General features: G+C 37.5%; 1 protein-coding gene across 1 annotated transcript in view; it reads right to left on the bottom strand.

Moving 5' to 3' along the window:
• Tll1 (tolloid like 1) overlaps positions 1-16,274 on the bottom strand; it is a 207,313-nt gene that overhangs the window by 18,693 nt on the left and 172,346 nt on the right. The window contains exons 17-18 of the mRNA XM_060381848.1: positions 11,663-11,788; positions 9,139-9,266 (exon numbers count right to left, since the gene is read on the bottom strand). Coding sequence (XP_060237831.1) covers positions 9,139-9,266; positions 11,663-11,788 — 254 coding nt within the window. The remainder of the gene's footprint in view (positions 1-9,138; positions 9,267-11,662; positions 11,789-16,274) is intronic.

The raw sequence follows: 16,274 nt of genomic DNA on the forward strand, positions 1-16,274 counted from the left end.
TTCCCACTTAGGGTTCTAGTGGTAACATGTACATTGGATTTGAATCTGAAATGTCCTTCACGGGCTGGTGCTTGCATGCTTGGTCCCTGCTGGCACTGCTATTTTTGGGAGACTGTGGGATGTTTAGGAGATGGGGATTCACAGGCAGAATAGGTCACTAGTGACAGGCCTTTGAAGGATATGCATGACCTGAGCTGTTCTTCCATGCTTTCTCCACTATGACGTACTAAAACGTGTGGATTCAGGAATCAACATATGCATTTCTTACCTTCAAGTTGTTTTTATTTCAGGTTGCTTGTCACATTAACAAAAGTGACCAATATGATTCACAGTATATTATATGACACAGGCTGAGAATGAATAGATATAGGGCAGTCAATTTTTTTAATATTGTTGGTCTTTAAAACATTTTTATTTTATTATTTTTTTCTGTGCTGGAGATTTAACAAGGACTTCAGAGATGTTGGTCATGTGCTGTATCACTAAGCTATATCCCAGGGCGCTACAGGTTTTCTCAAGCACCAAAGCTTCATGAGGATTTAAAATAATCAAAACATATCCATACCAAGATTATATTTCTCCAGTTTGGGAGGAGGACAGTAATATAGGAAGGCTAAAAAACAGGAAATAACCATGAATTCTAGTCAGAAAGTCTAATGTATTTTAATAAACCAAACCAACATTAAGTAGTAGACTTTAAATAAAAGAAAATTATGCTCTTGCTTTGCTAATAGCCTATGCATAGAATGATCATGTGCTTCTAAAAACCCAGGCAAGCTATTCTACATAGCCTTAGCCAGGCTATGTCATCTTCTTAGACAGCCTCTGTAGAGGTTCTTTCATTTGCAATAGACATTGGAGGAATGATGGCACCAGGCAAAGCACACATACATTCACAAAGAAGAAATAAAATGATTGTCCATAATGTAGTTTATATTACGTGAGGTTTTAAACTAAGCAAATTAAAGAATCAGAGAAGGAACAAAATTAGGGGGAAAAGAAAGAGAAAGCAAGGAAAAGAAAAAAAAATAAATTGAGCATCTGTATGATATGAGCCGTATTTGGCCTTTTCTTATTTTGGCCAAGAACTACTGTTTGGATTCAAACAAGATATTTGAGAGAAAAAGATTAGTGGTCACTGAGGAAAATAGAGTGCAATGCAAACTCAGTCCTTTGAGAAAAGGCCTTTTCTTTTCAATACTTCCTTCATAGTTGAGATCAAGTATAATTTCATTGACTTATAATTGGAAATTATGTGAGTTTGTAAATAGCTTTGCCTTCTACATATTGATACCTAAGTTTATGAATTGCCACCAGCATATTATAAATCAAGCAACAAACAATATAAGCAATTTGTTCTATTGTACCATGTCTTTACGCCTAGAATGTGAGTTTTTGTTTTTTCTTTATTTAATGAAGACTGACTCAAAATAGAATAAAATAGGAAAAATAATGGTCAATTGTATTTCTTTCATCCAAGACACAATGAAGACAGAGATGAAGATCCACATCCTCATTCACTCAGAACTGTACGGGTTTTCTAGTGGTCTTTTCATTTAAAGTTATAATACAATGATCTGATCATCTCATGATAAAAACACAGGAACACATACAGTCATTAAAACCAAGGCTAATGGATCCATTTTCTATCATTGCTGTACAAATTGACTATTAGTGGCTTAAAACAATACAGATGTGTCACACATAAAAACATCACATGAAAGGGAGAGAATGACATGAAAAGAGGTCTCAGCAGGAGAGAGATCAGGGATGAAAGAAGATAGGGAAAGGTAAAAGTGGGTGAAATTCATTCTATGCATTTGAGAAATCATCAAAGAATACGAAAAAAGTACTTTTTAAAAATGGTTCTTTCTTTTGCCATCCTTAGCAACACTAATCTGAGATGATATTTAAAGGGGCTTTCTACACATCCAGGTTGAGAATCTCCATCTTTGCATCTTTCCAGTCTCTGGAGTATGTTTACATTCCTTAGCTCCTGTCTCCTCATCAAATCCATGTCTTCTTTCTGGGACCCAAGAACTCATTTTGTAATTGTTGCTTTCATCTTAAAGAACCTTTATGAACAGGTCCATCTTGATAGAGCTGGATAACATCCACATTTTATGCTCTTCCTTTATCAGTCTGTAAAATTCCTCTGAGAAAGTACCTTGCAGACAGGTCACATATTTGTTCATAGAGTCTTGGGATTAGAATGTGGATAGTTTGACAAGGAGTATTGCTCTACCTTGCAGAAGACCAGGGCTAAATGTTGTTGTCTCAGTACATTGTTTTTTTTTTTCAGAGAAAATAAACACACACACACACACACACACACACACACACACAATGCCTCCATGACTACAGATTTTTTTAGTCAAGAAAAGGTGAACGACTGAAGCTATTTTAAAAATAAGACTTCACTAGAGTACAATGAAGCAATACTGGGTATAAACAATAAAGGAATCATAGTTCTTTATTTCAATAGAGCTTACAAAGCTGTAATTACCAAGAAAAACATAGTAGCTGCATAAAAAAATAGACATGTTAAACTTATATAACAGAATAGAGAGCCCAAAAATAAAATCATATATCTAGACCCAACTTATTCTTTCTTTAATTTTTCCAATTCTATCTTCAGATCTTGAACCATTTGTTGATTTCCTTCAATTCCTTCACCTGTTTATTTGAACATTCCTCTGTTTCTTTTACTTCTTCTCTGAAGGCCACAAACTGGCTGCATCTTCCTGTGTTTCTTTATAGATGACCATAATCTCTTTGACTTTATCTTCCTCTGTTTCTTTACGCATTTTATTTGTTTCCTCCATTATCCTCTTCGTAAGCATAGATGTAAGGTCATCTTCTTCAATTTCACTTATGTTAGGGTGTCCCAGGCTACTTGCCCTGGATAACTGGGTTCTGGAGATACCATATTGCTTTGGCTTTTGTTGGCTTTGCTTTTCCTCTGGCATCTACCCATGTGGCTGGTAGTATTGGGCAGTAGTTTCTGGTGCCTCCTGGAATCCTGGGGTAGGGAGAATCCCCTGGGCAGAAAGATGGTTTTTTCTGAAGGAGGCCTCCTCAGGTTTTTGGGTATGGTCACCAAATGACTGGTACTTCTCAGGAATTGCCACATCTTACCTCAGGTGTATGGACCTGTGGGGTAACTGGAGTTGTTGGGAGTCAGGGCATCTCTCCTCTCACCAGAAGTCTTGGAGATGGCTGCCCTGCCACTGGGTTTAGTGAGCTGCTACTGCTGCTGTTCTTATACTGTGTTTGCTGGGTGCAGCCCTCTTGAAAAACCAGGAAGTCCTGCAGTTTTGTCTGCGGTTTTAGCTGGGAAGACCGGTTGCACCTTGGAGCAGTGTCTGGGGCCTTATCCTGTGGATCCCAGGCTTCTGTAGGTCTGAAGTTGGAGCTCTGTGCCCTAGTACCCAAGAGAAAATCAGTGGTAGGGGAGTGCGCACTCAGGAGTGTGGCAGGAGGCTAGAGATGCGATGGGAGTCTATGGGAACCCAGAAACTTTTCCTGGGATTATCTGGGTGTCGTGAGGTCTGACTTGATGTTTTCTTCACCGTGGGGTTTCCTCCTGACAGGTAGACCCAGTCTGTGGTGTTTGGGGGTCCACAGTTCTGTCTGGGATGATGACCAGAGCACTCAGGCATGTGGTTCTGAGCTGATGACTGAGCGCCTGCAGAGACCCAGAAACTCTTCTGGGGTTTACCTAGGTGACCAGAGAAGGGACCCCGTTTGCTTCCCACACAGTGAGATTTCCTCTCACCTGGGAAACACAATAGCTGGGGTTTTAAGGTTGAGAGTTTGGTCTGTTGGTCGCTGTGCAGTCACTGCTGTCCAGGTCATCAGACATAGTGACCTCTTGGCGCCGCCATCTTAGATCCTGCCCCAAGTCATGTTTTATGATAATGTCAACAACACATAATAAGAAAATTGGTTTCTTTGAAAACTGATACTGCACAAAATAACCTGGTATGTTCATGAAAATAGAAACTAAGACCTTATCTCGTGCGAGTTTAGGAAAAAAATAGACCAAAACCCCAAAAGGATTAAATGTATGACCTGGAACTAAGAGCATTCTTGAAAAAAATATAGGAAAAAAAAAAAAAGTCCATCGTATGTCACATTTTCTCTGGAATTAAGCCAATTTTTCCATTTGTAGAAATTTAAATGTAAAGTTCACATTTCTGGGATTTACTAAATTTGTAAATAATTTTAAAGGTGAGACCTTTAGATAGATAACATAGGTAAAATGTACTTAAAAGGGTAGAGCTCTATTGGCATTGAACAGGCATCCTCAGAAGGTCAAGAAAATCCAGAATTTCCCCTAATTTATTAAGGAGAAAAGTAATGTGAGCTGAGCTGATGGCTCAGGATAAAAACACTTGCTGCATAGGCTTGATGACTTGAGTGCCAAAAACCAGAACACATTTAAAAGCCAGATGCAGTATTGCATGACTTGTCCTTGTGGGGAGATGGGAGCCAGAAACAGCAAGTCTCCTTCAAGCATCTTGCTTTCCAGGTAGCATATTTCCAGCACATACAGCAGCTAAGAGAACCCGTCCCAAACAAGACAGAAAGACAAGGACTAATGCTCATAGATGGTGCTCCAAGCTTCACATATGGACAGACTGTGGTACATTCTCACATCTACCTCCACACATGAACAAACACACAGTAAGACATCAGGTGTATTAGACACACACATACACACAAACAACAACAATAAAAGCTGTGTGAGGACACATCAAAAAGTTAAGCATTTAAAAGGCCAGAAGAGAAGCCAACCAGAGACCCAAACAGTAGGCAATTTGACCTTGTACTTTAAGTCTTTATAACTATGAGGAAATTATATTAATTTTGGTTATCTAAGTTTTCCAGTCTATGATACTTTGTTATGGCAACCCAAAAGATGAACAGAGGCATAAAGGATAGCCATGAGCTGAATATGAATATTACAAAAATAGTAAAAGCAATCAATTAGTGCTAAAAAGTCTATTAAGTCTATCCGAGAGAAAATGCACTAATCATTGAAAGGGAAGTTAATTCAATAGAAACCATCCAAGCTATACACTAGATCAGTGTCAACCTCAGCCACTGTCAGAGGCATTTTCTCTTGCAGTAAACGAGAACAAATACAGAGACCCACAGTTAGACAATGTGCACAGAAAGACTGGGAATACTCAGTACTTAGTGAGATGTCTCAATCAAATCCCTCCCCAAAGAGCTCACATAATCTGGAGGAAAAGGAGGCAGAGAGATTGTGAGAGCCAGAGGGGATGGAGGATGCCAAGGAACAAGGCTTTCTAAACAGGACCATTGTACATATGAACTCAGAGAGACTATGGCAGCACAGACAGTGCAGCACAGATCTGGGCCACATAGGGTCCCAGCACTATATAGCTCCAATTAACACACAAGGAAAATTTAGCTTTCTCTAATGGAATCTCACTGGGTATATAAATCACTCTTAAGGCCAAACTCCAGGCCCTGCTCAGCAGTAGATGGACAACACCAAAATGAATTTGCTGGCATTTTTGGAGGGTCTTTGTCTCATAATATTTTGTCGGAGCATTTTTTTTAACCTTATAGGTCTTTCGCATAGTTGTTATCCATGTGTGGGAACATGCATGTCTCTGCTCCTATATGTGTTTCTTGTGATTTTTTTGGCTCATTTTCTTTAGTTTCCTTTCTTTCTTTCTTTCTTTCTTTCTTTCTTTCTTTCTTTCTTTCTTTCTTTCTTTCTTTCTTTCTTTCTTTCTTGTTCATTTCAGTTTGTTTCTTTTTGGTTTATCTTCTTTTATTTTATCATTATTTTTATGTGGCTATGTGTTTTCTACTGAGAAAGAAAAAGAAAGGGAGTAAATATGGACTAGAAGGAAAGTGGGGGGTGTCTTAGAAAATGGAAACCAAAATAAGAATATATTGAATAAAATATATTTTGAAGAAAATAAAAAAGAAGATATAACTCAAGCTGAATCTCAAAAGCAATCAACTGACAAGAATTAAGAGCATCCAAGAGATGTGGGATAAGGGGTGTCATTCAGTCTTGGATATACAGATACAGTGATACAGAAAAGTTAAAGGAAGAAATATTAGAATCTAATGGTAAAGACCACAAGACAGATGAAAGAAATTCCTAGAAGTTTGTAGAAAAATAAGCATCACAAAATAAGACTATCTTGCACACTCAAGCAAACCTAGGTATGGTATTTTCAATTTTTTTATTCAAAAGAGAAAATTTTAAAGATAACCATAGAGAAAAATAATTACTATATATCCAAGATCAATATCCAGAAAACAATGAATAAAATATTGAAAAGGTACAGAAAGGAAAATAAAATTGCCCTAGAACTCTAGGTCCAAGAAAATATTTTTTTTAAGAGCAAGGCTGCATGTATTCTGTGCACAGGATAAAATGAAGTAGTTCAAAGAGAAAAGATACAGTATCAGAAGGAAAAAATGATTTTTATGAGTAAATATGATCAGAAAAAGCCATATTCCCAACTGAATGGCATTCTCTCAATCAACACCTTCGACAGGAGTAGGACTCTAAACTGCTGTGGTGCAGCTAAGCTGTCCTCTCCTCATCTACCATCCTCAATACAGTGACTGAGCTGTGATCACTCAGGAATGTCTCCTACAAACATAGCAAGTTCAAAAAGTTTCATGATGGGAATGTGGCTCTTTTGTCTCCACCTCTGATTTCATTATAGTACCACATTTTCATAGGTCATTTATAGATACAGCAAAAATTAAAAAAGAAAAATAAAAAATCTTTACTCACTGAAAGGATCTAAAGAGGTGAATCTTACAATAAACCTTTTGGCTGGATTTGTCTTGTGCAATGTTTCAGATCAGTGGATTCTCTTTCTTAAGTGTTTTTGCTCTTTAACATAGTGCCTCCTAGACTGTGATGTAAGTGTTGTGAACAACCTCTATATACACATGTGCGGGCAAATATTTACAGTACCATGCGCATTATTTTTCAGTTTATGAGTGTTTCTAATATACAGAATATATGTTCTATAAAAATTCTAATAATTTACTATTATTGGATGATCAGGCAGGAATTCAAGTCTCAGAGAAAATGGGAGAGAAGAGTAAATTATATATATATATATATATATATATATATTGTCTCCTAACCTCGGTATTCTATATATGAGATTTCACATAATATTCTAAAGTATCTTTATTTTCAAAGCTCTTAACATTAGAGTTTAAAATGTTCCTTAAACTTGAGTGTCTTTTGGATATATGCCTAGGAGTGGTATAGCTAGCACTATTCCTAATTGTCTGAGTAAGCGACAGGTTGATTTCCAAAGTGGTTGTACAGATTTCCATTCCAGCAATGGAGGAGGGTTTTCATTTCTCCACATCCTCTCCAGCATGTGTTATCACTTGAGTTTTTCATCTTAGCCATTCTGATGGGTGTAAGGTGAAATCTCAGGCTCGTTTTGATTTGCATTTCCCTGATGACTAAGGATGTTGAACATTTCTTTAAGTGTTTTTCTGCCATTTGATATTCCTCTCTTGAGAAATCTCTGTTTAGCCCTGTACCCCATTTTTTAATTGGATTACTTGATTTGTTGCTCAACCATGTTTGTAGCAGCTTTATTTATAATAGCCAGAAGCAGGAAACAACCCAGATGCCCCTCAGTTGAGGAATGTATACAGAAATTGTGGTATATCTAAAAAATGGAATATTACTCAGCAATAAAAAACAGGGAATTCATGAAATTTGCAGGTAAATGGTGGGAACTGGAAAAGTTCCTGAGACACACAGGGTATATATTCACTCATAAGTGGATATTAGACATATAATATAGGATAAATATACTAAAATCTGTACACCTAAGGAAGGTAATCAAGAAGGAGGACTCTGGCTAAGATGCTCAATTCCCATTCAGAAAGGCAAAGAGGATGGACATAGGGGGAGGGATAAAACAGTGAACAGGACAGGAGCCTACCATAAAGGGCCTCTGAAAGGTTCTACTCTGCAGGGTATCAAGGCAGATGCTGAGACTCATAGCCAAACTTAGGGCAGAGTGCAGGGAATCTTATGAAAGAAGGGGAGATAGTAAGACCTGGAGAAGACAGGAGCTCCACAAGTAGAGCAACAGATCCAAAAAGTCTGGACACAGGGGTCTTTTCTGAGAGTGATACTCCAGCCAAGGACCACTCATGGAGATGGCCTGGAATCCCTGCACATGGGAGATAGATCAGTATCCAAGTGGGTTCATAGTAATGGGAACAGGGACTGTCTCTGACATGAACTGATTGTTCTGCTCTTTGATCACCTCCCCCTGAGGGGGGAGCAGCCTTACCAGGTCACAGAGGAAGAGGATGCAGCCACTCTTGATGAGACCTGATAGACTAGGATCAGAGGGAAGGGGAGGAGGATCTCCCTTATCAGTGGACTGGAGGAGGGGCACAGGTGGGGAAGAGGGAGAGAGGGTGAGATTGGGAGGGGAGGAGGGAGGCAAGTACAGGGGGGAAATGAAGTGAATAAACTGTAATTAATAAAAATTAAAATATTTTTTAAAAAAGTTCCTTAAAGCAATGAAAATGTATCACTTCTTTTCATTATTTGAATTGGCCATACATAGTACTGTGTGACACAATTATAAGGATATTATAAAGATGTAAAAATTCTATTATCAAGATTTATAGATTGTGTAAATTAATATTCCTCAAACCACAATGCAAAATTAATACTGTTTTTAAAAACCATGCTTTGTCTAAGAGGAAAATAGAATTTATACAATCAGAAGAATACATCCTGCTGTTTTCAGGTGAAAGATTAGTCTATTGTTTTTCTCAATGAATTTCTGACATTTTTATTCCTTTACTTATTCTCCCATCTGTAAGTATAATTACCAGTAATGTTAGAATTCAAATCCTCAAGCTTAGAGCAATTTTAATAATGCCTTTTAAAGAGGCCTTGGGAGAACATGGCTTTCACCTCGATCTGGGAAATCAAGCATTTATTTTGTTTAAGTAGGGGGGAAAAAAAGCATAAAAAATTGTCTCAATTCAGTTACATAAAACATTCTTCCCCCTTCTCTGTGCATTAGCCAGGAAAGATACAGACACTCAGCCTAATCAAAGGGGCTCACTTACTAATTTGATGCGGTGGCCAGGAATGGCACTGATCGCCCATGCGCACGCCTTCCTGCTTGGATACTTGTCTGGCCAGTTGGGACTGGTGATGAGGCCACTTGGGCTGTGGATCTTCTGTTCACACCCGGCTGTGCCAATAACAATAACAATAGTGTAATTTGGTTATGGGAATCTAATGCAGGGTTAGGCCAGAAAACATGTAGCCTATTTGCCCCTGCTCTGCTGAAAGATTTCCCTACATGCTAGATAATCATCACACTGTCCGGTGTTGCCATTTTCATCTGCTTTGGAAAATCTGTTGCTGAACAGAATCAGGCAGGGTTTGTAGTCTGAATCACTGGAAGTGTATGTTTGCCACAGGCCACATAAGTGTCTAGAAGAAAATGAGCTTCTATTTTAAACTATTGGATTGGAAATTTCAGACTTTAGTAAAGCAACATACATTGGAAATCAAGCATGTCAACACTGGGCCTCAGCAGAATATGTAATATGTCACCACTAGGAAAAGTCCATGGACTGTGTCTTTTCCCATGCCTATTCTGCTGTCAGCAGAAACATCGCTTAACGATAACTAACTTTGTTAAAGTATTCTATGACTCATAGATTTATATTTTCTCTCTTCTATAGTTAAATATCTACTTGAATGTCTACACTGTCATTTTAGCTGGCAAAATGAATTATCTCCAATGTGATTTGGTGGAATTAAACTCTAAGGTTAAAAGTGAACAAATTGTTACTAATCTTGAGGGGAAAATCTGAAGTAACTTTAAGTGTCTCAGTAAATTACCATAATATGTCATTATGTTTCTCACAACTGATGCCACCTTAAATAAGACCATATTTTGAAGATTCTTTCTTAAATAGATAATATGCTTATTTCACTGAAGGGCTTCTGTACAGTCAATTGAGACAGTTTTTCCTGCTGTCATGACAGTTTCCTTCCTTCCTAAAACACCTTCTATGTTCTCATCGCAACATCTGATTTTCAACAGAGGAATATAGAAGAAGGAAGAGGAAGAGGAGGAGAAGCAAAGAAGAAGAAGAAGAAGAAGAAGAAGAGGAGGAGGAGGAGGAGGAGGAGGAGGAGGAGGAGGAGGAGGAGAAGAAGAAGAAGAAGAAGAAGAAGAAGAAGAAGAAGAAGAAGAAGAAGAAGAAGAAGAAGAAGAAATATGTAGCAAGAAGGTAGCTTTAAAATCTCATGATTTTTCGGCATGAGGCCGAAAACTGCAAAAAGATAAAATTCTGGGCTGAGATCTGGCTTCTAGTGGCCATGTTTTAGCTTTGCCCTATGAAACAGGACATCTACAGGATGTGAGACAGCCCATGGCAAAGCTGGAGTCTCCCAGCAAGGCAGTACAAGGTGTGTACTGTACAACACAAGTAGAGGAAAACTCAACCCCTTTCCTGGCAATAAAAATGAACCACAATGGGGAGTATCTGGAAATCATTTCTCTAGCAGGAAGTTTTCTATAAAATAAGTTCCAGAAAGCTACTGTCAGAAACAGATTTGAGCATGGATTCTACACATAATCTGTAAAAGCTGTTTTCCTTTCTTTGAATTACTTTATGTGTCTACAAAATCATTGGCCTTTTGTCCCAGTCTTTGATTTAGTAGCACGCCCCACCAAGTTATAAACATCCTGTTCATAAATGTAGAGGCAAAACTCCTTGCTTGCCTGTGATTCTGCACAATGCCATTATCTCAAAGAAAAAGAAAAAAAAATCCCTGATATGTGATTCTGTCTGAAAGGAAGGTCCATATTGAAATTATGTGTGATTCTAAGATGTATAAAAAAAATCTTCAAAGGTCTCTGATTTTATACAGATCACATACTGATGATGCAGTTATAAATTTTTTAAAAAATAATTTTTTTTTCAAGAGAGGCTTGATTCCAGTCTAAGTAGGCAATTCTACAACAGAACCACTAAGAAGAAAGAAATAGATAACTGCCTTTTGTTCCCACTTAACTCACAGTAGCCAAAATTAAGGTCATTTAACAAAATCTTAAAAACAAAACTCTGGTAAGTTATTATCATACAGCTAGGACGCTTTCCCCTCCCTAAACTCTTGCTTATGACTTTAAATGGCACAAAATCTACCCTTTGAGTTTGATAGTTCTGATATTTAAAGGAGCATCACACATACAGCAAATGTACACTATATTCAGGAGGAATGTCACACACCAAAAGTAAACTACTTTGGAGGGCATTATCTTCAGAGAGTGTTATAAGGTCTCTCTAAGAAGACCTGGAACTAGGGGCTGAAATTGCATCTTGTAGCAGCTTCTCTATTAAATAAGTTAGAAAGTTGAATTCCATCCATGTGTGAAGTGCAAAACCTTTGGGTCATTTAATGAGGTGTCGGAAAGCATCCTTTGAATCCCTAAACACTACGCAGAATTCCTTAGTTTAATTTTTTTTTTTTAATTTTAGGTTTAGAGAGTCCACCAGCATGCAAGCCAGGCTTCGATCAACCTATGATAGGTTTGAGTTGTTGTCAAGAAGAGATAATTTCTTCCCATACCTTCTTTGCAATCATGTTTGTTCTCGTGCAACACAAATCCATTCCGGCACTGACACATGTAGCTTCCCATTGTGTTGACACACTCGTGTTGACAGCCACCATTATCCTTTGAGCATTCATCCTTATCTAGTAAAGAAATATTTAACATTTGTTACCAGTTTTCAAAAGTAAGTTTTAAATAATGAAGATATGAGGTATAGAAAGGCAATAGTACAACCACAACAGAAAGCTAAACAAGTTTCCAAGATATGTGTGCAGTCTGTCTTAAAAATTGCTTAATGTAACTATGGTAATTGTTTTGTTTTCATTAATTTTACAGATATACATAGACTTAACTACTTTGGGCATTTCACAACAAAGGCAGAAAAAAAAAGGCATTCATAGTCCATTGTAAACATGGGTCTAAATTTATGTATTTTAAAGAGTGATCTGGTTCTGGGTTACCTCACACAAGATGATCTTTTCTAGTTCCCACCATTTATCTGCAATTTTCATGATTTCCTTATTTTTAATTGCTGAGTAGTATTCCATTGTGTAAAAGTACTACAATTTCTGTATCCATTCCTCAGCTGAGGGACATCTAGGTTGTTTCCAGATTCTGGCGATTATGAATAAAGCTGCTATAAACATGGCTGGGCAAATGTCCTTTTTGTATACTTGAGCATATTTTGGATATATGACTATATCTATGCCTGTATTGCCTATAGCTGGATCTTGAGGTAGCCCTATTCCGAATTGTCTGAGAAAGCGCCAGATTGATTTCCAAAGTGGTTGTACAAGTTTACATTTCCACCAGTAATGGAGGAGTGTTCCCCTTTCTCTACACCCTTTCCAGCATGTGTCATCACTTGAGATTTTTATCTTAGCCATTCTATTCAATATAGGATAAACATACTAAAATCTATAGTACTAAAGAAGCTACACAACAAGGAAGACCCTAGGGAAGATGTTCAATCCTCCTTCAGAAGGGAAATGCAATAGACATCAGAAGCAGGGAAAGACAGGGAATAGGACAGGAACTTAACACAGAGGGCCTCTGAAAGATTCTACTGAGGTATTGAAGCAGAGGCTAAGATTCATAGCCAAACTTTGGGCAGAGTACATGGAATTTTATGAAAGAAGGAGGATATAGAAAGACCTAATGAGGACAGGAGCATCAAAAGGAGACCAACAGAGCCAAAAAGAAAACAAACAAACAAACAAACAAACAAACAAAGCCTGAGCCCTGGGGGCCTTGATACCTCAACCAAGGACCATGTATCGAGAAGACCTAAAACCCTTGCACAGATGTAGAACATGGACTGAGTCTCCAAGTGAGTTCCTGCCAGAGACATGAACTCAGAGGCAGGCTCTCTGATCATCTCCCACTGGGGGTTTCAGCCTTGCCAAGCCACAGAGGAAGCTGATGCAGCCAGTCCTGATGAGACCTGATAGGCTAGAATCAGACAGAAGGGGAGAAAGACCTCCTCTATCAATAGACTAAGGGAGGGACATGGGGGGAGAAGAGGGAGGGAGGGAGGGAGGGATTGGAAGAAGAAAGAGAAAGGTACAGCTGGGATACAAAGTGAATAAGTTGTAATAAATAATAAATTTAAAAAAATAAAAGTTGTGTGGTAGATAAGTTTATTAATAAGTCATCTCCTAAAAGGTTTTTGGTATGTGATAAGTAAAACAACAGTTAGAATAGGAAATGAATAAAAACTTTTAGAAATAGCCAGCATATTCACTACAGGGAACAAAGCCAAACTGGATTAACAGGCAATCAGTCCAGTGAGAGCAGCAGTTATCACAGGATGAGACTGAGCTGTCATTCTAAGCCCAGCATTTCCATATAAATCCAACTGGAAGCCTGTCCCTGATGCACATGTAATGCAATATCTTTCAGATGCTTCTTCCACCCATGGAAACAAAAACGGCACAGCAATCTCAGGGCGGCTGAATCTGAATTCTACAGCTGATATTTTCAGCAAGAGCTAGTGAGTTTATAGTAGTATACAAAACAATCTAGTTTTCTTGATTTCATCTGATAAGTGTGTTTCCTGTAGAAGGGACTTAGGGGAAATAGGTTTGTTAATAACCTTAGAACAATTTAAAAATATTTAATTTAGTATTCATACATGCATATAATGTTTGGACCAAATCCAGCCTGGCTTCAACCCTTGTTTCTCATATCCCACCACCACTTTTCACTCCTAACTTCCTATGCACTCTCTCTTTGTTTCTCTCTGTCTGTCTCTCACTAAACGCTCACTGAATCCACTTAACATTCCCAGTATGTGCATGACTACAAGGCCATCCACTGGAGTATGTTCGGCATATCAAAGGTCACATCCTTGAGACAAGCTGACTTTCTATAGCAGCTATCAGTTACCAAGACTTTCTCAATTAGTAGGTAGGGCTTAATGGCCACCTCCCTCCTCCATGCTGGGATTTTGTATGGCTTGAGATTATACAGGTCTTGTACATGCTGTCACAACTGCTGTGAACTCACAAGTGTAACTGGCCTGTGGTATACAGGAAAGTTTTACTAGAGTTCTCCGCTGTCTCTGACTCTAACATTCTTTCCACTCCTCCTCCTGAGATTATTCCTGGCCTTCAGCATTGGCTATCAGATATGGATGTCCCACAGAAATCAGGAAATGAGTAAGGGCCCATGGAGGATGTAGTGATCTAACGGAAGGGAGTTAAAATGCAAATGCTATAAAGGTGGAATGGGGAATAATGGAGCAATAAAGTTTAAGTGGGGTGTAGGATAGAAAGGCAGGGTAGATGAGTATGAGGAGAGATAACTAATACTAAAGAACTTTGAAAAGTTATATAGAAACCTACTTTCATAGAAGCTTTGTCAAATATGTATATACATGCACATTAAAAAAAGAGTCCAATTGGAGTTAGCCAATAATGAGAAACAATGACTTTTCTAGATACACATGGACTTACCAAACATAAAATCAATTAACCTAAAATTTCTTCTGACTAATATTTTATAATTACCTAGAATTGATACATGAAAATTGTGTTAATTTCTCTAAAATGGAAGTGACAAATCATTTTAATTTCTCAGATAAGTTTTCTAAAACATACTTTTTATCCTTTCTCTTAAATGTAAAAGTACATATTTAAAAGCTATGACTGTTTAGCCAGTTCTGAAGATACCTGATAAAACAGGATCAGATGAAAGGGGAGGAGACCCTCCCCAATCAGTGGACTTGGAAAGGGGCAGGGAGGAGATAAGCATGGGAGGGAGGTTTGGGAGGGAATGAGGGAGCAGATACAGCTAAAAGCTATGACTGAAAAAAACTAGAATGTCTGTGATTATTCTATTAGACATATCAAAAGTAATACTATGCATATTAATTTTGCTGAATACATTAAAATTTGAATACATTTGTTTGTCTTTATTCCTGATGAATAACTTCTTGCAATAGAACTTAATTTTTAAATAGTTTTCCTTTTTGGGGTAACATAGAATAACTGATACAATTCATTTTATAATAAATGTTTAAGTTTTCTAGTAATTTTTATTCTAAAGCATGTAAAAATATCTCCATATATTATATTCTTGATTAGAATTTCATAGATTATAATAATATATAATTTTAAATAATAAAATAATAACTTTAGTTTTCCAAGAATAAAAATTTCCGACTAAGGCTTGACAAAATCATCTCTATTTGTATATTAAAGTAGCATGCATATTCAACTGTTTGCCATTAGATAATTCAAAACTAATTCAACTATATTTTCATCATAGGTCAGTATCCTTCACCTCTTGCCATCCCTTATTTGCACATCATGAAGCAACTTATGTCAAATACAATTTTACCCTCCTTTCCTGGAAGCAGATTACTACTTATTTGACATAAAGACCCAAGAGTTTAGGTGTACTGTAGATCTAATTATGTATCCAAACTATTTTAAACCTGAATCTGAAAGATTTCTAAGACCTTCCATTGGAACTAAAAGAGAATAGTGGAATTTTATTTTCTCTAACAATTATTGTGGTCTTTACCACGTGGCAATCTATTAGAGAAACAGAAAGCTGCCAAGGTCATGGCTGACTCTTATGGTTAAACAAATGGCTGGCAGACCAAGAAAAACCAAGGAGTAGATACACTGTGCATTGGAGCAATGTGTTTAATTCCTTCGATGTCACAGCCCTCAGATGAACACATACAAATGAACGTAACACTAGCAGAGTGGGGGCTTCAGTTGTCTCTTTATCTAAATTATTTGTTACACTCATTAACATCACTCTACACAATAAACTTGTGTGAAGTTTTTCAAAATTAACATATTATATAATCTGCATACACAATTTTTTAATTAGAGGATTGATATAAATACCAATATCAGACTGGCTTCTTGAATATGATTATTACCAAGGAACTTGCTTTATAGCTAATTAGCAATTACAGGTGCTGCCAAGGAATGTGGCTATTTCACAGAGCTCACAAAGCAAATGTGTTTGCTTGTGCCAGATGCCCTGCCCTGAGTGCCTTGATACATCTATGTTATAAGAGTGAAACATCTTATTTTTTTACACATTTTACACATTTTTACAGCATTTTACACATCCACGCTACTGTTCACAAAGCCTTGTCTGGACAAA

This window comes from Meriones unguiculatus, chromosome 4 (genome assembly GCF_030254825.1).
Source record: "Meriones unguiculatus strain TT.TT164.6M chromosome 4, Bangor_MerUng_6.1, whole genome shotgun sequence".
NCBI classification, from domain to species: domain Eukaryota; kingdom Metazoa; phylum Chordata; class Mammalia; order Rodentia; family Muridae; genus Meriones; species Meriones unguiculatus.